The following is a 23681-nucleotide window of genomic DNA, read 5'->3' as shown; positions in this document are numbered from 1 at the left end:
AAAACCCGAGGCCAGCTCCCCCACCCCCCACCTCCGCCCCAGCGCCCAGAGCGGGGGGGGGGGGGGGGAGTCGAGGAGGACGGCAGGCCAAGGGGGCGGTGGCTGCCAACTTTCCGCCAGAACTTGCCTGTCGCCCGCCTGGGTGCCTGAGCTGACCCCCTAACCTTGCGCCGGGCTCCGCCTCCGGCAAGGCCCAGGGAAGGGAGGCCGTCTCCCCGGTGGAAAAGGGACGCCGCTGGGAGGGTCTCCAGGAGCAGGCTGGGGCTGGTTCCCCCACCCGCTGGCCCTGGGACCCCCTCCTCTCGGCTACCCCAGTCCCTCCGACTTTCGAGAAGCCAAGCCGCTACGTGATTGTCTACCAAAGCCCTGACCTTTGGCCAACTTTTCCTTTATTAGCGACAGTGAGAAGCTGCAGTCCTGGAACATTTCGCCTATCGCTCCGCTTTTCTTAGCTCTGGGCTTTAACTCCAAAGAGAATCGCAAATACGGAGGGGAAAAAAGAAGTTGATGGAGGAGGAGAAATAAAAAATTCATATGTGTGTGTCATTTTGTTAATTTTTCACCTTTCCTTAACTGAAGGCGAATCATCTCTGGTCTAAAGGCAGCTGTGTCGGACCCACCAGGCGACACTAGATTCACCCCTGAAATGCTTGCCCAGAGGCAGCACCTTTCTTGGGGGAGATCTTCGATTCTTCACAAAGCGGGCATCCAGCCGCAGGCCCTGGACAGAAAGCGGTGACAGGTTACATTCCACGTTCCCAGCCCCATCTCCCCCACATTTACTCAGGAGGGATGCTCTTTGACGATGGGTACGTTGCTCATGCCTCAATTACAGACGGGTCCTAACTTGGTAATTAAAACAGGTGTTTAATGTACTGTGGCTGATCCAGCTTGCTCCCTAGCTCCTGTAATAACCTGACCTTGGCCACCTTCAGTCCAGGGAACTATCCATGGTCATTCTGGCCGCAGGGACTTTGTACAAGTCATTCCTGCTTCGTGAAATCCTTTTGCCCCCATTCATCACCTAAATTCAACACTTCCTTTGGATGTCCACTTCAGTGCTGCTTCCTGGAGAAGACTTCCTTCCTTAACAACCCAATCTACAAAGAGTATACGCTCTCATTCCGGCCACTTCCTCTCTAGATTTACCAATTTATAATTATGTATTCTTGTTTTACTGAAGGAGCCAAGTAGAAGCTTCTAGTTTTTTTAAATTTTGATCCAACAGATTAAAACAAAGCTCTTCCTTCTCCCTACAAAATACTTAGAGTTAACTACAGCATCCAAGGCCTACTTATTCTCCCACCTATTCATCATTCATTCAACAAATAATCAGTTCTAGATACTGAGGAAACAGAAACAACAAAACAAGTAAAAATCCCTGCCATCATGAAACACACACATTCTAGTGGAAGAAGGCAGACAATCAGCAAATAAATGAATTATGGAGTCCTTAGATAGTGACATGAAATATGGATAAAGCTGGAACCCAGAAGGTGGGAATGCAGGCCACTGCCTATGTGGATCTTCTAATTTTAGACAGAGTGGCTGGGGAAGGTCTCAGGAGAGAGAGAGAGTCCTGAAGAAAATGAGGCAATGAGCTAAGCACATCTCTAAGGGAAGAGTGGTCCTGGCAGAGGTACCAGGGTCCAGACCAGGATCTAGGAAGAACAAGCAAGCTTGGGTGGGTGCCACCCAGCATGGTAGAGATGCAACAGGTGAGGTATGGCAGGGAACAGACTGTGTAGGACTGTTTTTAAAAAAAAAATTATTTGAGGCCGGCGCCGTGGCTCAACAGGCTAATCCTCCGCTGAGCGGCGCCGGCACACTGGGTTCTAGTCCTGGCTGGGGAGCCGGATTCTGTCCCAGTTGCCCCTCTTCCAGGCCAGCTCTCTACTGTGGCCCGGGAAGGCAGTGGAGGATGGCCCAAGTGCTTGGGCCCTGCACCCCATGGGAGACCAGGAGAAGCACCTGGCTCCTGGCTACGGATCAGCACGATGTGCTGGCCGCGGCGGCCATTGGAGGGTGAACCAACAGCAAAGGAAGACCTTTCTTTCTTTCTGTCTCTCTCTCTCTCACTATCCACTCTGCCTGTCAAAAAAAAAAAAAAAAATTATTTGGGGCCAGCGCTGTAGCATAGCAGGTAAAGCTGCTGCCTGCAGTGTCAGCGTCCCATATGTGTTCAAATCCCAGCTGCTCCACTTCCAATCCAGCTCCCTGCTATGACCTGAGAAAGCAGTAGAAGATGGCCCAAATCCTTGGGCCCCTGCCCCCGTGTGGGATACCCTGAAGAGGCTTCTGGCTCCTGGCTTCGGATTGGCTCAGCTCTGGCCATTGCAGCCATTTAGGAAGTGAACCAATGGATGGAAGACCTTTCTTTCTGTCTCTTCCTCTCACTGTCTATAACTATACCTCTCAGATAAATAAATAAAATCTTTAAAGAAAATTATTTAGGGTTCTGTGCTGTGACATAGCAGATTAAGCCTCTGCCTGTGGCACCAGTATCCCATATGGGTGCCAGTTCAAGTCCAGGCTGCTCCACTTCTGATCCAGCTCCCTGCTAATGTGCCTGGGAAATGCAGAGCTAGAGAGAGAGAGGGAGAGAATGTCCAAGAGAGATATTCCATCTGCTGGTTCACTCACCAAATGGCCACAGTGGTTGGAGCTGGGCCAAACCAAAGCCAGAAGCCAGAAGCTTCTTCCAGGTCTCCCACATGGGTGCAGGGGCCCAAGCACTTGGGCCATCCTCCACTGCTTTCCCAAGTGCATCAGCAGGGAGCTGGATCAGAATTGGAGCAGAGGCACCAAGATGGAGGAATAGGGAGGGGGCTTACTGCTCTATTCTAGGGGAAGATAGTTAAAAAACTGTGGAGAGAGTGCAATCTCAGGGAAGAGTTAGGAAGAAAACGGCAGAGGAAACTCCACACAAATTAGAGGGACACTGTGGATCTATGTGGAGGGTGTGGATGCACACAACTTAGGACTCCAGCAGCTGAGAGCTTCAGCACCAGCTTTGGAGAGTGAGGTGAGACCAGACTGCAGCAGTCCAAGCCACTGGTGATAAAGCTGTGGGAAGAGCCCCGGTATCAGTCTGGCTTGGAGCTCTGTGGGGGACAGTATACCTGCCAACCTAGAGGGGGAAAAAAGAGCGGTACATTTCTCTCTCCCTGACCACCTGGCACCAGCATCCTGAGACTAGCTCAAAGGAGGCAGGCACCTTTTTGGACATCCTTAACAGGTGCATCAGCTTGTGTCCATGCACCCAGCAACCAGCCGAGAGGAGACGCCTGAGTCTGGCTAGGAGAATTGACAGGGGACTAGGTGCTCAAAACTGTGGGAGCCTTGTGTGCTGGGACTGTGAAAACACTGTGGCTATGTGAAGTTGCAAGGTGTGGCTGGGTCTTTGGGCAGTCACTGTGGGCAGTTCCACATGCTCAGAGATCCCTGATTCCCTAGTGAGGGTCATTGCTACAAGAGCTGTGCTCATACCGAGGGCTGCATGGATCCTTGTTTGGTTCTTGTGCCACTGTGGATGAATATTGTACCCAGTGGGGCTAGCACCCAGGCATTGGTCTCCTTGGAGGGGAGGAGGTGAGCATGAGATTATGCCAACAGAGCTGAACAACTTCCTCTTGATTAGAAGAGAAAGAGAGAGAGAGAAAATTTATTACACCCAATTTGGGAGTCACCTTGGACACTCCCCTCACCCTAGAGCACTGAACAGAGCTCCATGACCACACCAAGCACACGCCTCAGAGAACTCACTGAAAGAGCAGACACTCCACTAATCCACAGAGGCACAGTCCAAAGATAAAAGCCATCACACGGGGGAAAAAATAAACCAACAAGTATTTCCATAATGCAGCAACCCAACAAACAAGAATAAGGAAGACAACATGATGCCCCCAAAGGAGCACAACAACACTGCAATACTAGAATGTGAAAATGAAGAGATTGAAGAAATGCCAAAAACGGAATTAAAAAACTTGATCATAGGATTACTTAGAAATAATCAGAAGCAAATCCACGTACTAAAAGAAATTTGTAAAGGACATGAAAGAAAATTTTTCTCATGAAGTTGAGATTTTAAAGATAAATAAAAACAAAATACTGGAAATGAAGAATTCAATAGAACAAATGAAAAATGTGGCAAAAAGCCTTAACAACAGACTCAGTGAGGCAGAAGAAAGAATATCTGAATTGGAAGACAAATCTGAAAATTTTACAGTGAAGAATAAAGAAGAAGAAAGGAGGAGGAGGAGGAGGAGGAGGAGAAGAAGAAGAAACTAGAAAACTAAAAAAACAGTGTTGGAGATTTACAAGATGACCCAAAATCTGTCTTAGGAAGGAGTTCCTGAAGGTGTGGAAAGAGAGAATGGATTAGAAGGCCTTTTTAGTGAAATAATTGCAGAAAAATTCCTTATTTTGAAGAAAGAGACATCCAAGTACAGGAAGCACATAGAATTCCTAATATACATGACTAGAAAAGATCTTCACCACGACACATTGTAGTCAAACTCTCCACAGTAAAACATAAAGAAAAGATTCTAAAATGTGCATGAGAGAAGTGTTAGACTACTTTCAGAAGATCTCTAATTAGACTCACAGCTGACTTCTCATGAGAAACCCTACAGGCTAGGGGAGAATGGTGAGGTATACTCCAAATCCTCAGAGAAAAAAATTGTCAATCCAGAATACCATACCCTGCAAAGCTCTCATTTATGAATGAAGGTGAATGAAGACCTTCCACAACAAACAGAAATTTAAAGAATTTGTCACCACCACCACTCGCCCAGCTTTACAAAAGATGCTTAAGGATGTGCTACACACATAAACATGGTCATCACTATGAAAGAAGATGAAGGCAGGAAATCTCCCAGTAAAAGTACAAAGGAAATCCAAAGTAAACAATAGGAATATTTATGGAAAAATGGCAAGGCAAAGTTGTTACTTATCAATAGTCACTTTGAATATAAAGGGTCTCAAATCTCCAGTTAAAAGATACAGACTGGCTGAATGGAAAACAAAACAAAACCCATCTATTTGCTGCCTAAAGAAACACATCTCACCAATGAAGATACATGCAGACTGAAAGTGAAGGGATGTAAAAAGATATTACATGCTAACAAAAACCAAAAAAGACCTGATATAGCCATCCTAATATCAAAATAGACTTTAATACAAAAACTGTTAAAAGAGATAAATGGCACTATGTAGTGATTAAGAGATCAATTCAACAGGAAGATGTGACTATAATAAATGTATATACACCTAATTACAGGGAGACTGGCTACTTAAGTGTTAATGGATCTAAGGAGAGACATAGACTCCCATACAATAGTAATGAGGGACTTCAATACCCTACTTTCAGCAATGGACAAATCAACCAGACAGAAAATCAGCAAGGAAACAACAGTTAATTGACACTATAGACTGAATGGGCCTAACAAATATCTATAAAACTTTTTATCCTACAGTTGTAGAATACACATTCTTCTCCTCAGTGCATGGAACTTTCTCTAGGATAGACCACAGGCCAGGCCATAAAGCAAGTTTCAGCAAATCCAAAAAAAATTGAAATCATACCATGCATCTTCTCTGACCATAATGCAATTAAGTTTGAAATCAATAACTCAAGAATTTCTAGAACATATGCACGGAGATTGAACAACATGCTCCTGAGTGAACAGTGGGTCATATAAGAAAGCAAAAAAGAAATTAAAAAACTGCTGAGGAACAGGTTTTTTTTTTTTTTCATACTATTTGTTGAACTCTTTACTTAGTATAATCTTCTGTGTATAGTTAATTGAAAATAGACCTTAATAAAAAATAAGAATGTGAATAGGAGAGGGAGGAGGAAGAAGGGTGGGAGTGGGAGTGGGAAGGTGGGTACGGTGGGAAAAATCACCATCATTATGTCCCTAAAGCTGTATTTATGAAATGTATGAAGTTTGTGTACCTTAAATAAAATGTTTTTGGGGAAAAAAACCTAAATTGAATTGAATTTATGCAAAAAACCAAAAAAACAAAAAACAAAAAAAACAACAAAAACAGTAGAGCAGCCAGGACTGGAATTGCACCACAGTGCCAGCTCTGGTGTACGACTTTTTGTACAGCAACATAAGGGCTTCAGTTTTTATTGGAAGATGGATGGCCAGTCATTGGTGGACTTGAACAAAGCAGTGACATGATCTCAAGTCTCTGTAACATGCTCACTCTAGCTGATGTGCCATAAATACAGTAAGTGGGGCAAGGGAAGAAGCACGGAGACCGATTAGGAAGCTTCCACAATAATCAGGTTGAGGGGGAACGGTAACAGTGAGTAGAAATGCTTGGCCCATTTTTCTTCCTTGGTCCATTTTTTATGTGGAACTGGTAGAACTTTGGTAACAGACTGAATGTGGGGTGTGAGGAAAAGAGATTTCTGGCATCCCAGCTGGGAGAATGGAGTTGTCTTTACACAGATGGGGCGACGGTGGGAAGAGGCAGTTTGGGCAGGAGCAGTCAGGAGCTCAGTTCTGACACTAAGTTTGAGAAGATCATTAGAAAGCCAAGATTTCCCAACTTATCACCTAGTAGACGGCTTGCTCTCAAATTGGATTATGTTAGTTGTCTTTCAAATTATATAAAATCATAAAATGAGTTATAAAAGCAAAAATTTTAAAATTTTTAAAAAGATTTTATTTATTTATTTATTTGAGAGGTACAGATAGAGAGAAAGGTCTTCCATTTTCTAGTTCACTCTCCAAATTGCTGCAATGGCTGGAGCTGAGACAATCCAAACCAGGAGCCTCTTCCGGGTCTCCCATGAGGGTGCAGGGGCCCAAGCACTCAGGCCATCTTCCACTGCTTTCTCTTGCCATAGCAGAGCTGGATTGGAGGAGCAGCTGGGACACGACCTGGCACCCATATGGGATGCCAGTGCCACAAGTGGAGTCTTAGCCAACTATGCTGCAGTACCATCCCCAAAATTTTAATTTTTATAAAAGCTAAGGTAAGTGCTTTGGAAATATTTGGTAAAGGGGCTGGAGCCGTGGCATAGCGGGTAAAGCCGCCGCCTGCAGAGCTGGCATCCCATATGGGTGCCAGTTCAAGACCCAGCTGCTCCATTTCCAATCCAGCTCTCTGCTATGGCCTGGGAAAGCAGTAGAAGATGGCCCAAGTACTTGGGCCCCTGCTTCCATGTGGGAGACCAGGAGGATGCCCCTGGATTCGGCCTGGCCTAACCCCAGCTGTTGTAGACATTTCAGGAGTGAACCAGTGGATGGGAGATCTCTCTCTCTCTATCTCTTTGTAACACTTTTAAATAAATAAATAAATCTCAAAAAAAACAAAAACCACAAAGGATGAGGAGGAGGGCAGTGCTGTGGTGCAGTGGGTTATGCTCCCACTTGTGACCCATGCATCCCTCCTGGCTGTTCCGCTTCTGATGCAGCTCCCTGCTAATGCACTTGGGAAGGCAGAAGATGGCCTCTGCTGTCCACATGAGAAACTGGGATGGAGTTCCTGGGACTGATGCAGCCATCTGGAGAGTGAACCAGTAGATGGAAGCTTCTTTCTCACTCTTGTTCTCTTGCTCTGTCACTCTGCCTTTCAAATAAATAAAATCTTTTTACAAAGAGGAGGGAACATCATGGCTCAGTGGTTAAACTGCTGCTTGGGATGCCTGCATCCCTTATCAGAGTGCAGGTTCAAGCCTGGCCCAGTCCTAACTACTGTGGACATTTAGGGAGTGAACCAGCAGATGGAAGATCTCTTTCTCTGCCTCTCACTGTCACTCTGCCTTTCAGGTAGATGGAAATAAGCAAGCATTTAAAAAAAATTAAGGGAAACTTGAAATCACAGATGATGATTTAGGACTGTGGTTTATGTAACAAAAGACATTTTGAAATATGAAATCAACCTACACTCCAACTAAAGGCCTTGATACCATATCAAAAGTTTGGCCAAGGAGTGTATACTTACTCATTTATAATGAAAACATTGACATTATGTATGTATAACTTATGACTTTCTTCTGCAGTATCCACCCACCACTAAGACCCTAGTAATCCCACTCCCACGTATTCATGTCCTGTGCAGTCCTCTCTGCATGTGTCACAGTTGATCTTTATGACCAACAGAACACGGTATCACTTCCAAGCCTACATTATCAATGATACTGTATCTTGCCTTGCTACCTCTTTGATTACTCACTCTGAGGGAAGCCAGCCACCAGGTCTTAAGGACATTCAGGCAGTCCTGTTGTGAAGTCTAGCTGGCAAGGGTCATTACTGCTCATGGCCACTGCGATTGAGTCTTCCTGACTAGACAGGTGAGTGTACAAATCTTGGAAGATAATCTTCCAGCCTTAGTCCATTGTGCTTTATGATAACAGAATCCCTGACACGGGTAATCAATAAAGAAATAGGCCTACTCATCAGTTCATGATAGAGGGTACAGACAGGATGGTGACAGTGTTCTGATGGCATCACAACACTGGAGAGAAGCACGCAGAAGTATGTGTGCAGGAGCCAGGAAGCGAGAGTGGGAAGAAGCCAGGCTTGTTTATCATGACATGCTCCTATGAGACAGCATTCATTCATTCGTCAGCCCCCATGACCTAGTTACCATTCACCAGGTCCCACCTTTTGAAGGTACCACCACTCCAATATTGCCACACTGGGGACCAAGCTTCTAGAACAGGAGCCTTTGGGGGATAAACCACATTCAAATCCTAGGGCAGCCTAATCACGCCTTCAGATCAGTGTGGAGAGACCCAAAGTCAGAACTATCAGATGAAGCCAGTCCCAGATTCTCAACCCTCAGAAACTGTATGAAATAATGTTTTATTATTTCAAGATGCTATAGTTTGAGACAATTTGTTATTGACCAATAAAGAATATATGTATTTTAATCTGCATTTTAATTATCCATCTTCTACCACATTAAGAACTTGGTCTGGAACTATTTTCTCATACCTCTGTACATGCAAGTTCTGGAACTTTGCTAGTTCTTATTTATTATTATTAAATAATATTAAATTATTAATAATATTAATATTATATTTATATATTATAGTTCTTATTTATTATTAAATAATATTAAATTATTAATATTATTAAATAATATTAAATTATTAATAATAATAAATAAGAACTAGCAAAGTTCCAGAACTTGCATATTTCAAATGCTTTCAGATGTCAAAGTGCTTCTCTATATTCCATACTATGGTGTTCTTTCGAACGTAGAAAGTAATAAAAGTTCTGTAATTTCCTATATATAAATGTGCTTTGTGAAAGGCTGTGACACACATACAAGACAGTTAAAAGCAAATGTTGAGGAGACACGATGTACCAGTTGCTTTGCTGTGGCTTTAAAGTAAAGAATAAAGAGTGCTACAGAAGGAAAGTTTGCTCTTTTCCTTTTCTGTACTGAAATCCATTCCTTCCCTGCCCAGATGATGAAGGTTACTGTAGGCTTTTTACTGTTTAGATGTAGAAAAGGCCAATGAAAGAATCACAGCAGACAAAAGTGCTTATGCAGTCTGATCAAAGATGTCAGCAGTGTAGAGAGGGAAACAGACAAGGGGAAGAAGTGGCAGGGTGAAGTAACAGAGAACATGAGGTATAAGAAGAAACACTGCAGAAAAAAAAAACAGAAGTCAAAAGTGGCAATAAGAACAGTAAGGGGGGCGGGGCAGTGCTGTGGCACAGCTGGTTAAAGCCCTGGCCTGAAGCACTGGCATTTCAGATGGGTGCAAGTTATAGTCCCGGTTGTTCCTCTTCATATCCAGCTCTCTGCTGTGGCCTGGGAAAGCAGCAGAAGATGGCCAAGCCCTTGGGCCCCTGCACCCACATGGGAGACCCAGAAGAAGCTCCTGGCTCTTGACTTTGGATCAGCGCAGCTCTGGCCATTGCAGCCATTTGGGGAGTGAACCAGCAGATGAAAGGTCTCTCTCCCTCTCTCTCTCTGTCTCCACCCTTCTCTGTAACTCTTTCAAATAAATAAAAATAAATCTTAAAAAAATAAAAAAGAATAGTAAGGAAGACAGTGGATTAGCAAAATGAGTTTATAAAGATTTCCAGCAATCCCCACAACTAATGTAACAATTGGACATGAAGTGCTTGTAGGGAAGCATTTAGACACACATAAGGATCCAGAAAGAAATGTTTAAGGCGCAAAACATTAAGTCTAGATGGTGGGATCACAGAAGATGCATAGACAACAACAGTATGGCAGATAATGACAAAGGAAACAGAAAACAACAATGAGATTGAAATCCTGATTTAATTTCCCATTCTACACCAACCCTATAATCTTGGCTAGGGAAAGATCCAACTCATGTTTGTATCATTTGCTTATTAAGTAATAAACTTTAGTTCATTTGCTTAATTTGACAATTAAAGTATAATTATATATTTATGAGTATATTATACATATTCAATTATTCTATCATCTATTAAAATGTCAAATTAAGAAATCGTTTTTATATCTAGGTGAACACTTCTTGCCACCTGATGACCATGGTGGTCTAGGGGCCAGCCCTCTTTCTCCTTGACCAAATGTATCTAAACCCTTGCCAAGAAGTGATGAGAAAGGAGCCATTCAGGGCTGAATGGGGATGGAAGCATCCACATCAACAGCTCATGAAATTCAGCTTTCTAGTCATTAAAATAAATGTGCTTTGACTTTGTCCACCACAAAACTACCTTAGTCCCATGTTAGTACATAATAACAGATACATTTGCAAGTGAGTTCAATGTGCCACTAGTTCTCCATGCCTAAATGTGTGATCTTATGGAGATGCAAAGCCCTCATAGAGGATGACCTTGAAAATACATATAATCAGTGTTTAAAGCATTCCAACCATCACCAAAATGTACCATCATTTTTTATTTGGCAGTAATAGTAATACATCCATGTTACAGTGCTTATTTTGGCTAAAGAGCCAGTGCCACTTTTTGTTTTTTTTTTTGCTACTATAGTGTTTTACACAAATTAATGAGTACAGTCCTTATATTTAGGAAATATATATTAATATCAGTCAAGTAAAGCTAAAACATAGTTGTTATAAAACTAAACAAAAAAGTAACATAATTAACATAATCATTACAAGCAACATAGGATGTCCTTATTTCCACTGATCAGATTATATAAAGTTTTAAATCTCACATGTTTCTTAATTTGACTGATCCAAGCATAAGATAAAGGATATGACTTCAGTCTTATAATCACTTTGAAATTTATATCCTAATAATTTTTGAGTGTAGGTTCACATTAAAATAAAAGCAAATGAGTTGTAAGTACAATTGAAAATTTTGGATTATGAAAGGTCAGAGAAGTACATTATAAGTTACTTTGGCATTCCTCTGTCCTATGTTTAAAGGAACGATAAACTGGGAATTCTTGTGTAATACACATAGCCACTCTTTGGGGAGTTACTTTAGTAGGAAATATCACACCCTAAGGCAAGAAAACATTTATAAATACTTTCTAAAACGTCAGGTAACTAAAGAAATTAATAAAATCAAAGTAAAAGAATAATAATAGCAAACAATTACTACTTTCTAAGAATGAGACAAAAAGTTCTTTATAGCTCACTCTAACAATGTGTAAAACTTGGCTTCTTTTTCAAAGATAAATCCATTTTGACATTTAATAAACATATACTTAACCTTCAGGAAGAAATGACAACTTTTAGTTAAACAAACATACAGAAAGCAAAAATAGAAAAAATAAAAAATATCAAATACAAATCACCTGAACATTTATCTTTTGTCTTCCAGAAAAAAGAAGGGAAAAAGCCATTTCTCAGGACTAATTCAGGACCCTGTTATAGCTTACCTAAGGAAGCATGTGGCAGGGCTCTCAGAGGCCATGGTAATCCTCCACCAACACCACCATGAGCAAGTGGTCAACAGGGTTCCACTCTAAAAGGCCTTGACTCGTTTAATCAATCAAAAAATTACTTTTGCTGTTCAACCCAATTTTAAGGCAAATTAGAAACTGGTACATATGTCTGAAGTACCCTTCTGCAGTCAGAAATGTTCTTTCTAGGAAGATGTTTCCTTTAAAAAGGTCAAGTTTCTTACCTTACAATAGAGAGGTTTTTCCTACATTTATTACCCTGAAATTCTATTTGGTCACTCTTATCTCTTTCATCAAAGGCCACAAAGAAAGCATTTTCTTAAATTAGTAGCTAATGAATTGACCTGAAAGTAATCAAACTCAAGCCCTGAATTTGACAAACCAACCTACTGAATATGGGCAATTTTTTTTAATGAAATGTAAGAGAAAAAGAAAAACACCTTCTCAAAAGCCACTCAGCTCACCAGATGAAAGAGTTACCTCATGTACTAGCAGCATTATAAACAGTGCAATTCTTAAAAATTATTTCAAGCATTGTCTTTCTCAAATAAAAATGGGTTTTACTCTTTTATGAAATCACAGCTTAAATTGTCATTTAGCCTTCTATGGGGTAAATCAATATAAGCACTAACTGTCTTGCCCTACATGGTATGTGTGTGTACCATTCACAGCCAGTGATACCTAAACAAGGAGAAACATTTAATATTTAACATAAGAAGTAAAATGCTATGTAATGGAAGTTTGTGTTTTGGTCCTTCTAATCATTCTCTTCCATTAGTAATAAGATTTATGGAGGCAGGCATTTGGCCTAGTGGTTAAGTTGTCCTAGATGTCAGTTGGGATACCCACACTCCACATTGAGGTGCCTGGGTTTGGGTCTTGGCTGTTATCGATTCCCATTTCCTGCAAATGGGGTGTAGCAGGTAACAGCTGCTGTGGTTGGGTTCCTGCCACCCATAGAGGAGACCTGCAATGAGTTCCTAACTCCTGGCCTCAGCCTGGCTCACTTTCATTGGTTTCAGGCATTTAAGGAGTGAACCAGTAGATGGGAATTCTGTTTGTCTATCTGTATCTATCTGTCACTCTGCCTCTGGAATTATGAATAGGTCATTGTATTTTTTCCTTTTTTCCCCCTGTCAGAACATGTCAATCAGCACACAGTCTCTGTCCAGCCATCAGTAAGTTCATTACCTATGATGAGTGGGTCACTGTTAAATTAAGAATCTATGGAAGAAAAGTCAAGGTGTTATACACTCAAAAACGAATTTAGCAGTCTTTCGTATGTTTAACACTGTAACCTACATGGTACAAACAAAAGAGCATAAAAATTCTGAATTTTACATTGTGTAGTTAATTTACATGATTGTGACACATATATAAATTTAAAATCTTAAAAAAAGTTATGCTTTTCACTTTCAGTTTCTATTCATTCATCAGAAACTAGGCACTTTAATCTGAAAATGCATTTTTGAAAAAATACATTTTAGGTTCTTCTCTGGAACTTTACTCCTAAAATGAATACAGCCCACTTTAGAAGCCAAAGGAACAAATGTAATCTGTTGGGATGCTCATGCTGAGTCAGCTGCTTCAAACAGTGGTATACGATTTCTGGACAAAAAGCACCCAACTCCCAAGCGCCTCTCTGGCACCGAGGAAGACCCTTCCGCACAAGAGCCACCATTCTGTTCCCATGTGGAGCACAAAGGACATGAAATACACTGTCACATCATTAAAAAGACTTTGTTCCATATCAAGGGAGGAAAAAAAGTCTTTAACACCCTGCAAAAATTCAAAGTATGACTTTTTAAAAATATGGGCATATAATACGACATATTTCATGTAGAGTTCTCGGTGGAAATAACTAAAGTCAGTTTTACAGAAAGAGGAAAGAGAAAAGAGAAATTATTTTACTGTATCAAGTATAATGCTTTCAGATTTGAGGAGACAGTCTCAAAATTCCACTTAAAAATGGTAAATTTGGGGGGCCGGCGCCGTAGCTCACTTGGTTAATCCTCTGCCTGCGGCGCCGGCATCCTATATGGGCACCAGTTCTAGTCCCAGTTGCTCCTCTTCGGTCTAGCTCTCTGCTGTAGCCCGGGAGAGCAGTGGAGGATGGCCCAAGTGCTTGGGCCCCTGCACCCGCATGGGAGACCAGGAGGAGGCATCTGGCTCCTGGCTTCGGATCAGCTGTAGCGGACACTTGGGGAGTGAACCAGCGGAGGGAAAACCTTTCTCTCTGTCTCTCTCTCTCACTGTCTGTAACTCTACCTGTCAAATAAATAAATAAATAAAATGGTAAATTTTTTTTTTGGGGGGGGCAGGCATTTGGTCTAGCAGTTAAGCCACAGGTTGGGACACCCACATCCCTTATTGGAGTTTGAGTCCTAGTGTTGCTCCCAATCCCAACTTCCTGCTGCTGCATATTTTGGGAGGCAGTAGGTAATAGCTCAAGTAGTTAGATCCCACCCATATGTGGAATCTGGATTGAGTGCCTAGCTCTTGGCTTCAGCTGGTACAGCCCTGACTAGTGTGGGCATTTGGGGAGTGAACAAGCCGACTGGAGTTTTGTCTGTCTGACTCTTTGCCTCTCAAATAAACCTTTTTTTAAAAAGGCAAGTTTTTAATCGTCTTTCTTTATAAATGTTACCTTTTTAATCAATATTCATCCAAGAGAAAAATGCCCTAATTTATAAAAAGAAAATTCTTCGTAGGTGGGCATTTAGCTAGTAGTTAAGAAGCCTGTGTCACACGGACTGCGTAGGTTTGATTCCCCACACCAGCTCCTAATTACAGATTCACTCCAATGCAGACTGCGGGAAGCAGTGTGATGGCTCAAGTTACTGGGTACATGACACACACATGGGAGAACTGGATTGCGTTCCCAACTCCCAGCTTCAGCCCTGGCTGTCTCCACCATTGCAGGCTTTTGGAGAGTGAATCAGAGGATGGGCGCTCTCTCCGTCTCTGCACTCTGCCTCTCAAATAAAATAAATTTTTCTTTTTCAACAAGGAAGAGACTTCTTCAGTCCCTGTTATAACGTAAAGGGCTAACAGTAACATATTTGGAAACCAAAGTTCCAAAGTTAATCTAATACAAAGTTAGCAGTTGTATACTGCTCACTGTCAATTTAATGGATTATAGCCGTAGTCAGTGATTACAATTTCAAAGACTTAAGCAAATGCACAAGCAATATTTTAAGAGGTACATATTAAATACTACTACTTCCTAACTTGATTAAACAGATGAATAACTTCACAGTCAGAAACACATTTTCAGGCAAAGTTACGTATGTTGACACTAGGAGTAATATATTCTTGCACATGTGAATCATAAAGATCTTGACTAAAAATGTATACTTTCAAGGTGCAAAGCATAAAAACTGAGCATTTGAGAATGCTCCTGGACATTTCAGACAGCTTCAAGATGACAAGTCCACTCCCAAGAACTGGCTTCAATTTAAGCAATATTCCTACAAAATACACAATATTTCATGACTTAAATGACTATCTAAAGACAGAAAAAACAGCTTTGAATATACTACGCAGGGATTCAGAGACAGAACGTCTGTGTAAGTCCAGTATTCTTTACTAGATTTTTTTCCTCCCTGAGTCCACATCTACCAAATAATTAAGCTACCTTAAAATATTTTATAGCACACTCAAATTGGATGAGTACTTATTGTACTTTAGCTTCCAGCAGCCCGCTAGACAAAACATGACCATGACTACTTATGCAACTACTTGTGTGCCGCAGGGCATCTGCTCCAAGATAGGCCAGTAACAGTTCAGTGCGGCGAATGAGTAACTGCATGAGGTCTTCAGCCAGAGTCTCTATGCTTGAATAGCGCACCTTCTCAAAGTCAAAAATGTCTTTGAGAAAGAAGAGAACTTGATTCTGGAAAATGAACACAAAACAAATTTGCATCTATTAGATTAAAATTTTACTAAATCGGAAGAGTTACTAATATGGTTATAAGCACTGACTCAGGAGTCCAGTTCTAGTTTCATTATCTCATTGGCAAATGAACCTTGAACAAGTGACTTGACATTTTTTGGGGTCTCACTTTCTTTTTCTGCAAAACAAGAGATAATAGCATCCATCCTATTTACTACTCAGGGCTAATGTAATGATCCAACAAGGTAATCTGAGAAGTGCCTGTGAACCTTAAGCACTGCAGAAATGTGAGAGGCTATTTATTAGCCCTTCCCTGCCAATGTTACTTCTGAACACAGGTACTACTTTAAGGCAAAAAAATAAACTATTTCCAATAATTCTAAGTTGCAATCTTTAAACGCACATTTTTCTGAAGCAAACAAAACAAAACCCCAACTATTTCACATGCAAAAAATAAAAATGATTTAATCTCAAATCCATTTAAAATCTTGAAGGGTATTTCATTTCAATAAGTTAATACTTATGTTGAAACTCATTTTAAGCAAGTTGTGTAGCACTGATCACTAAATCTAAGCTGTTATGTCACGATGGAGAAAAAAGTAATCCCACAGCGTAAAAAACCAGAGTAATTTCCATCTTCTGTAATCTATATGTTAAGAAGTACTAAGAATGTGCACTTCAGAGTCACTTGTTTTATATCTGGAAGGCTTATTAGCAATCAGCAAGCCTCTTCATTCTATACATGAAGGAAAGGAGCACCAAAGAATGATTCCCCCAGGTCAGACAACTCATTAATGACAGACTTAATTCCCAGACCCGTATCTTTGCCACTAAAGCACATATCTTAGTTTGGGAGGTCAAGTAAAATGAATGAGTTCTTAATGACATGACAGTGAAATGAACATTTCCTAAATCATTTATACAAACATTCCATTAGTAGCACATAAGCACAATAATTTAAAAAATGAATAATACAGTGAAACAACCAACCTTTCAAATTCATCCTTGATATGTTCCTTTGCTCACTGAAACTTAACCCAAATCCAAGACTATTAACAGACTTTCCTTGGCATTTTGCCAGCCAGAAAATTCTGCAATCAGCTGTAACTTGGTAACTTGGCAAACACAGACTCCTGACACTGGAATATACTTTAAACTGCCAAGTTATTGCTCATAATGTGGGTTTTATCAATTATATTTCTTTGAACCAGAACTTATTTCTATATTACCATATGTGCAATAAAGTTGGGCATTGTTTGTTTATAAATTTTTTAAGTGCCCAGGCATAAAGAACAAATTGCCTACATCAATTTGATCATAACACAGCAAGACCATGCAAGACTGTAACAGAAGGAATTGATAAGGTGAATGGACTTGCTGAATCTATTCCAAAATAAAGCACAAGTCTATAAAAAAAAAAACTGGTCCACTCTAATAACACTGGTATTATAAAATGCCACTAATGTAACACTGGCATTTAAACACTGAATTTCAGGTAACTTCTAAAATTTTACTTTTAAATAATATTTTCTTCTACAAAACAAAAAAGAATAAAATCTTATCTGCTTTTTGACTAAAAAAAAGAGAGATGATTCAATGACAAGCATACCTTAAAGAAGCAGCATAAATCATACAGAGAATTTCTAGGGCCCAAAAAGCCCCAGGCTAGCACAGGGCTGATGTGCTCACAAATGGCATAAAAATGAGCAAAAAATCCATCTGGGATCTGTTGGAAGTTAAAGAAATACAAGTTATTTTTACCTTCTTACATTTGCTTTCTCTAGCTGAGAAATAAATTGCTATCTGCTACATAACCAGTTGTTTTTGAGGCAGATCGAAGGCCAATCATGAACCAAGCTATTAGAAAAGTGAAGAAATAAGTAACTTTCGAGTCAAACAATGTTTTAGGTAGATTTCACATCCTCATCAGTAGTTTGATGTGCAAAGAGAAATTATTTCTCAAAAGGCATTTTTACCTCATAAAGATACAGGTTGGTACTTGCGGGATCTCTGTCCTTAATGTGCTGTACATTGTGATTTAATGCTATAACTAGTACTCAAACAGTATGTTTCACTTTGTGTTTCTATGTGGGTGCAAACTGTTGAAATCTTTATACTAAATTGATCTTCTGTACATAAAGAGAATTGAAAATGAATCTTGATGCAAATGGAAGGGGAGAGAGAGTGGGAGAGGGGAGGGTTGTGGGTGGGAGGGAAGTTATGGGAGGGGGAAGCCATTGTAATCCATAAGCTGTACACTGGAAATTTATATTCATTAAATAAAAGTTAAAAAAAAAAAAAGATACAGGTTGGGTTGAAATGCTTGGGACTCAAACTGTTCCAGATTTTAAATTTTCTCAGATTTTACAATGCTTACATATGCATAATAAGATATCTTGGGGATGGGACACAAGTCTATGTATGGAATTCCAGAAGCCTGAAGATAACTTTCTATCACATTTTTAATGCACCTGTGTTTTGACTGTGACCCAGCAGGTGAGTTCGGGGTGGAATTTTTCACTAGTGGCATCATGTTGGTGCTCGCAAAGTTTCAGATTTTGGAGTATTTTGGCTTTGGGATTTTCAGATTTGATGTTGAACCTCTACTTCATAAAAAAAGCAATCATATCACTGTTGCAACCAAGCAATAACAAACATGTTGCAGTGTTCTATTAGCCATATTAAGACTACCACAATTTCAGTTTGTTTGTTTGAAGATTTATTTTTTGAAAGAGATGAGAGAGAGAGAGAGAGAGAGAGAGAGAGATCCTCCATCCATTGGTACAACAGCCAGAGCTGGGCCAGGCCAAAGCCAGGAGCCAGGAACTTCTTCCAGGTCACTCACGTGGGTACAGGGACCCAAGCAGTTGGGTCATCTTCTGCTGTTTTCCCAGGTTCGTTAGCAGGGAGCTGGATGGGAAGTGGAGCAGCCAGGACTCAAAACAGCAACCATATGGGATGCTGATGCTAAAGGCAGAGGCTTAACCTTCTATGCCACAGCGTCAGCCCCCAGTTTCAGTTTTTTAAAAAAACCTATTCAATGGGCAGCACTGCGGCATAGCAGGTAAAGCCACTGCCTGCAGTGCCGGCATGCCATATGGGCACTAGTTTGAGTCCTGGCTGCTTCACTTCCGACCCTGCTCTCCGCTATGGCCTGGGAAAGTAGTGGAAGATGGCCCAAGTCTTTGAGCCCTTGCACCCATGTGAGAAGACATGGAGGAAGCTCCTGGCTCCTGGTTTCAGATCAGCTCATCTCCAGCCCTTGCAGCAAACTGTGGAGTGAACCAGTGGATGGAAAATCTCTCTCTCTGCCTCTCCTTCTCTCTGTGTGTATCTCTGATTTTAAAATAAATAAATAAATCTTTAAAAAATCCTATTCTTTTTTTTTTTTTTTTTTGGACAGGCAGAGTGGACAGTGAGAGAGAGACAGAGAGAAAGGTCTTCCTTTGCTGTTGGTTCACCCTCCAATGGCCGCCGCGGCCAGCGTGCTGCGGCCAGTGCACCGCGCTGATCCCAAGACAGGAGCCAGGTGCTTCTCCTGGTCTCCCATGGGGTGCAGGGCCCAAGGACTTGGGCCATCCTCCACTGTACTCCCGGGCGATAGCAGAGAGCTGGCCTGGAAGAGGGGCAACCGGGACAGAATCCGGTGCCCTGACCGGGACTAGAACCCGGTGTGCCGGCGCCGCTAGGCGGAGGATTAGCCTGTTGAGCCAAGGCGCCGACCATATCCAATTTTTTCATTGTTTAATTGAAAAAGAGTAAAATGAATTTAAAATGATGAAATGCTATTCTTTTATAATCATATAGTTATATGATTTTATAATCAATTAGTTAAGGAACCTGATATTACTTGAATATTTACCTTTTCTTGTAAAACATTAGTACATGTAGTTGTAAACACTGCAAGTTTATTAATAACTTTCTGAATTTCCCTTGTTAAATAATATCCTGTGGGATCTGTCATACAGAATGAACCGAAGATAACCAGGTCTTAAGGATCTGTTTCTTGGAAGGGTTATTTTCTGTTTCACAGTCTCCAAGATAGTTTTCTAAACCTTAACTTAAAAATCATAAGATAGCAGCAATTATCATTTAATGAGTATCCATTATATTCCAGACAATGTTTTCAGTTCTATTTAATTTACTAAAAAATTTCTGCAAAAGTAGGTCATGTCAACATCATTTTTACAAGCAGTACTCGAGTGGCTAAGTACCCTGTCCTAAATCACACTTAGCTAGTTGGTGAAGGCCAGAAAATGGTCAGCCATGTTCTGAAGTTATTTTAGTCCAAGAGATGTTCTACATATGTTAAAGCTCTAAATTCCTTATAGCCTCTTAAGTGTTTCAGGAGTTTGGAGAAGTGAGGAGTTAGTGTGGGCTAGAGCAACATCCTTCAACAAGGAATAGTGTGAGCTGAGCTCAACAGTGAGTAGGACTTATTTATGTACAGAGGGATTTGGTTTACAGGTATAGAAAATTGTTCCCTAAGAGGTGACACGTAGAGGTGCCTGTGCATACACAAGGAAGATTAGATTGAAGCATAACATTTGTTCTAAGAAGTAAGAACTAGACATATTAGTATTATTATTCTGATTATGGGAATTGTCACTCATACAGCTCTTTTTTATGTTTACTGTTAATTTATTTTAAATTAGGCTTGTTCATAGTGTCTCATTTCACCCATATAGCAGAAAAACAGGTCAGCTGACAGTCACTAACTTGCCATGATCATGCCATCTAGTTTGATATTCAAAACCAAATTGGGGCCGGCATTATGGCATAGCAGGTAAAGTGGCTGCCTGCAGTACCGGCATCCCATTGGGTGCCGAATCCCGGCTGCTCCATTTCCTTTCCAGCTCTCTTCTTTGGCCTGGGAAAGCAACAGAAGTTGGCCCAATTCCTTGGGCCCCTGCACCCATGTGGGAGAACTGGAAGAAGCTCCTGGCTGGCTCCTGGCTTCAGATCAGCACAGCTCTGACCGTTGCAGCCATCTGGGGAGTGAACCATTGGATGGAAGACTTCTTTCTCTCTCTGCCTCTACTTTTAACTCTGCCTTTCAAATAAATAAATAAATCTTTAAAAAAAAAAGCCCCTTTAAAAAATCTTCTCTCTCTCTCTCTCTATATATATATATGTGTGTGTGTGTGTGTGTGTGTGTATATATATGCAGATTATATATATAGGCAGAGTATATATATGTGTGTGTGTGTGTACAGATACTTATAGATAGGCAGAGTGATGTGTATACACACACACACACACACAGATCTTAGTTCATTCTCCAAATGCCTGCAACAGCTAGGGCTGGGCTAGGCTGAATCCAGGAACCAGGATCTCCATCTGAGTTTTCCACATGGGTGACAGTGACCCAAGTACTTGGGTCATTACCTGCTGCCTGCCAGGTGCATTAGAGGGGAACTGGACCAGAATCAGAGCAGCCAGAAAGCGAACCAGCACTCTGATATGGCATGCCAGTGTCTCAAGCGGCAGTTTAATCCACTGTACCATAACACAGGCTCCCCAAGTCCTGTTACAAGTCTGTTTCTTAGTATTTTTTTTTTTATTTGACAGATAGAGTTAGTGAGAGAGAGAGACAGAGAGAAATGTCTACCTTCCATTGGTTCACTCCCTAAATGGCCACCATGACCAGAGCTGTGCCAATCCAAAGCCAGGAGCCAGGTGCTTCCTCCTGGTCTCCCATGCGGGTGCAGGGGCCCAAGCACTTGGGCCATCCTCCACTGCCCTCCAGGGCCACAGCAGAGAGCTGGACTGGAAGAGGAGCAACCAGGACTAGAACCTGGCACCCATATAGGATGCCGGTGACGCAGGCAGAGGATTAACCAAGTGAGCCACAGGGTCGGCCTCTGTTTCCTAGTCTTAAACCAAAGGTTCTCATATGTAGAGTTTATAATCATCACTGAAACATAAGGTCTCTGGAATTATTCAAGTACAGAGTCTCTGGAATTCTTTCTAACAGCAACTTTTGATGATGCTGTGAAGATCATTTTTTGGAAGCAGTGGGCTTGGCAATACTGTCTCAAAGATATATCTATAAGATTGAGAAATATGGATATTAAAAAATAGTCCTTGGGAAAATAATAGAGTAATAGGCAACACTGACATAAGGCACTAGGCCAAGCAGTTCTAAGCACATTATGGTCAATCTTTCAAAAAACCCTATGAGGTAACTGCTATTACTATCTTCGTGTTTAGAGATGAGGAAGCTGGGAAACAGGTTAAACAACTTGCTCAAGCTCACAGGGCCAATAAATTGCAACTGAAGCCAATCAGTCTCATTCCCACAATCTGTGCCCTCTGCCACCAGCAGAATATGGTGAGAGCAAAGCCTGGTGGGTGAGATGGGCTAGAAGGTATGGGACATGGCAGCAGGATACAAAATTTATAGAGTTTGTTCGCTCTGAACTGAATAAAGTAGACATTAGAATCAAATGATTATTTCTCAACTGGATTACATGAAATGTCAGCCACAATATTAAATGATTTTTAAAAACAGTAATATCATTAAGTAAACAAAAAACAAGTCTGTTGAAGCTGTTTTTACTTCTAAACCCTCTCCTACTTCCTTGAAATTCCATGCATGCCTCAATATCTGCTATAGTCAGCTATACAGAATATTAACGAAGAGAGAGAAGACATTCAAAAAAGAAACCAACCCAGTACCACGAAGTCATTCATCTAGCTTGAGGGACAGTCCCTTTATTAACAGCCAAATGAATTGACACAGATGTTTCATTATTCACAAAGAAGCTGCTATGGTTTGAATATGGGAAACCCCCACCAAAACTCAGTTATAGCTTCTCTCCAAAGTAGCAGTGTTGAGAGGTGGGACCTCATGGAAGGAGTCTGGGTAATGAGGACAGAGCACTCATGACAGACAAATGCTTTTTCCCCTTGAGTTCCTGCTCTCCGGGGGTGGATCAGTCACTGTGAGAGCACACTGCTCAGAGCCAGGCTGCCCCCTGTGTTTTGGCTCCTTCTCATGGGTCCACTGGCCCTTCTGCTCTCCACCATAAACTGAAGCAGCTTAGGCCCTCTCCAGACGTGGCCACCTGATCTTGGGCCTCTCGCCCGCAGACCATGAGCTGAATAAACCACTTTCCTTTAAAATTACCCAATTTCAGGTATTTGTTATAGCAACAGGAGCCCTAGGCATAATGAAATTTACCTTCATTTGTTGCCTTTTCTGCTTTAGCACTGACCAACAACTTGAAGTCACAGCCTAAACAGAAGTAGAAGAGAAAAGCAAGATTTAATTTTACAGTTACATACACATTTCCATATAGAAAAAAAATGATTTTTATTAGAAATTCAAAGCTTATGGGTCTAAAAAATTTAGAATATTAACTACTAAAAAGAACCAATCCATGGCCGGCGCCGTGGCTCAACAGGCTAATCCTCCGCCTTGCGGCGCCGGCACACCGGGTTCTAGTCCCGGTCGGGGCACCGATCCTGTCCCGGTTGCCCCTCTTCCAGGCCAGCTCTCTGCTGTGGCCAGGGAGTGCAGTGGAGGATGGCCCAAGTGTTTGGGCTCTGCACCCCAGGGGAGACCAGGATAAGCACCTGGCTCCTGCCATCGGAACAGCGCGGTGCGCCGGCCGCAGCGCGCTACCGCGGCGGCCATTGGAGGGTGAACCAACGGCAAAAGGAAGACCTTTCTCTCTGTCTCTCTCTCACTGTCCACTCTGCCTGTCAAAAAAAAAAAAAAAAGAACCAATCCAGGTTCCTTACATTGTTTGTAAATATTAATGAAAAGGTATTTCACTTCTATAAATTTTAAAATTAAATATGAAGAAACTAAGACAGAAAGGCTGAACTCTGGTACCAAGAAACTTGGCAAGTACAATCCTCAATACTGTACCTCTTAAATTCTATATATGTAAGCAAAAATTAGAAATATGTATATATAGATCCATAT

At 41.4% G+C, this 23681-nt stretch overlaps 1 protein-coding gene and 1 non-coding gene across 4 annotated transcripts in view; both read right to left on the bottom strand.

Annotated features, from left to right (window-relative positions):
* Nucleotides 1-10867: 10867 nt before the first annotated feature.
* MIGA1 (mitoguardin 1) overlaps nucleotides 10868-23681 on the bottom strand; it is a 105174-nt gene continuing 92360 nt past the window's right edge. For all 3 annotated transcript variants that reach the window (XM_062191584.1, XM_062191582.1, XM_062191583.1), the window contains 3 exons: nucleotides 22932-22985; nucleotides 17355-17471; nucleotides 10868-15745 (listed from right to left, as the gene is read on the bottom strand). In XM_062191584.1, the coding sequence (XP_062047568.1) occupies nucleotides 15527-15745; nucleotides 17355-17471; nucleotides 22932-22985 (390 nt within the window). In that variant the 3' untranslated portion in view covers nucleotides 10868-15526. The remainder of the gene's footprint in view (nucleotides 15746-17354; nucleotides 17472-22931; nucleotides 22986-23681) is intronic.
* On the bottom strand, nucleotides 12983-13046 carry LOC133761312 (small nucleolar RNA SNORD43). The gene has a single exon (XR_009866115.1). It is a non-coding gene; the product is annotated as a small nucleolar RNA SNORD43 (small nucleolar RNA).

Source organism: Lepus europaeus, chromosome 5 (assembly GCF_033115175.1).
Source record: "Lepus europaeus isolate LE1 chromosome 5, mLepTim1.pri, whole genome shotgun sequence".
NCBI classification, from domain to species: domain Eukaryota; kingdom Metazoa; phylum Chordata; class Mammalia; order Lagomorpha; family Leporidae; genus Lepus; species Lepus europaeus.
Note: the sequence above shows the minus strand (reverse complement) of the source record. Positions and strands in the feature narration are given on the sequence as shown.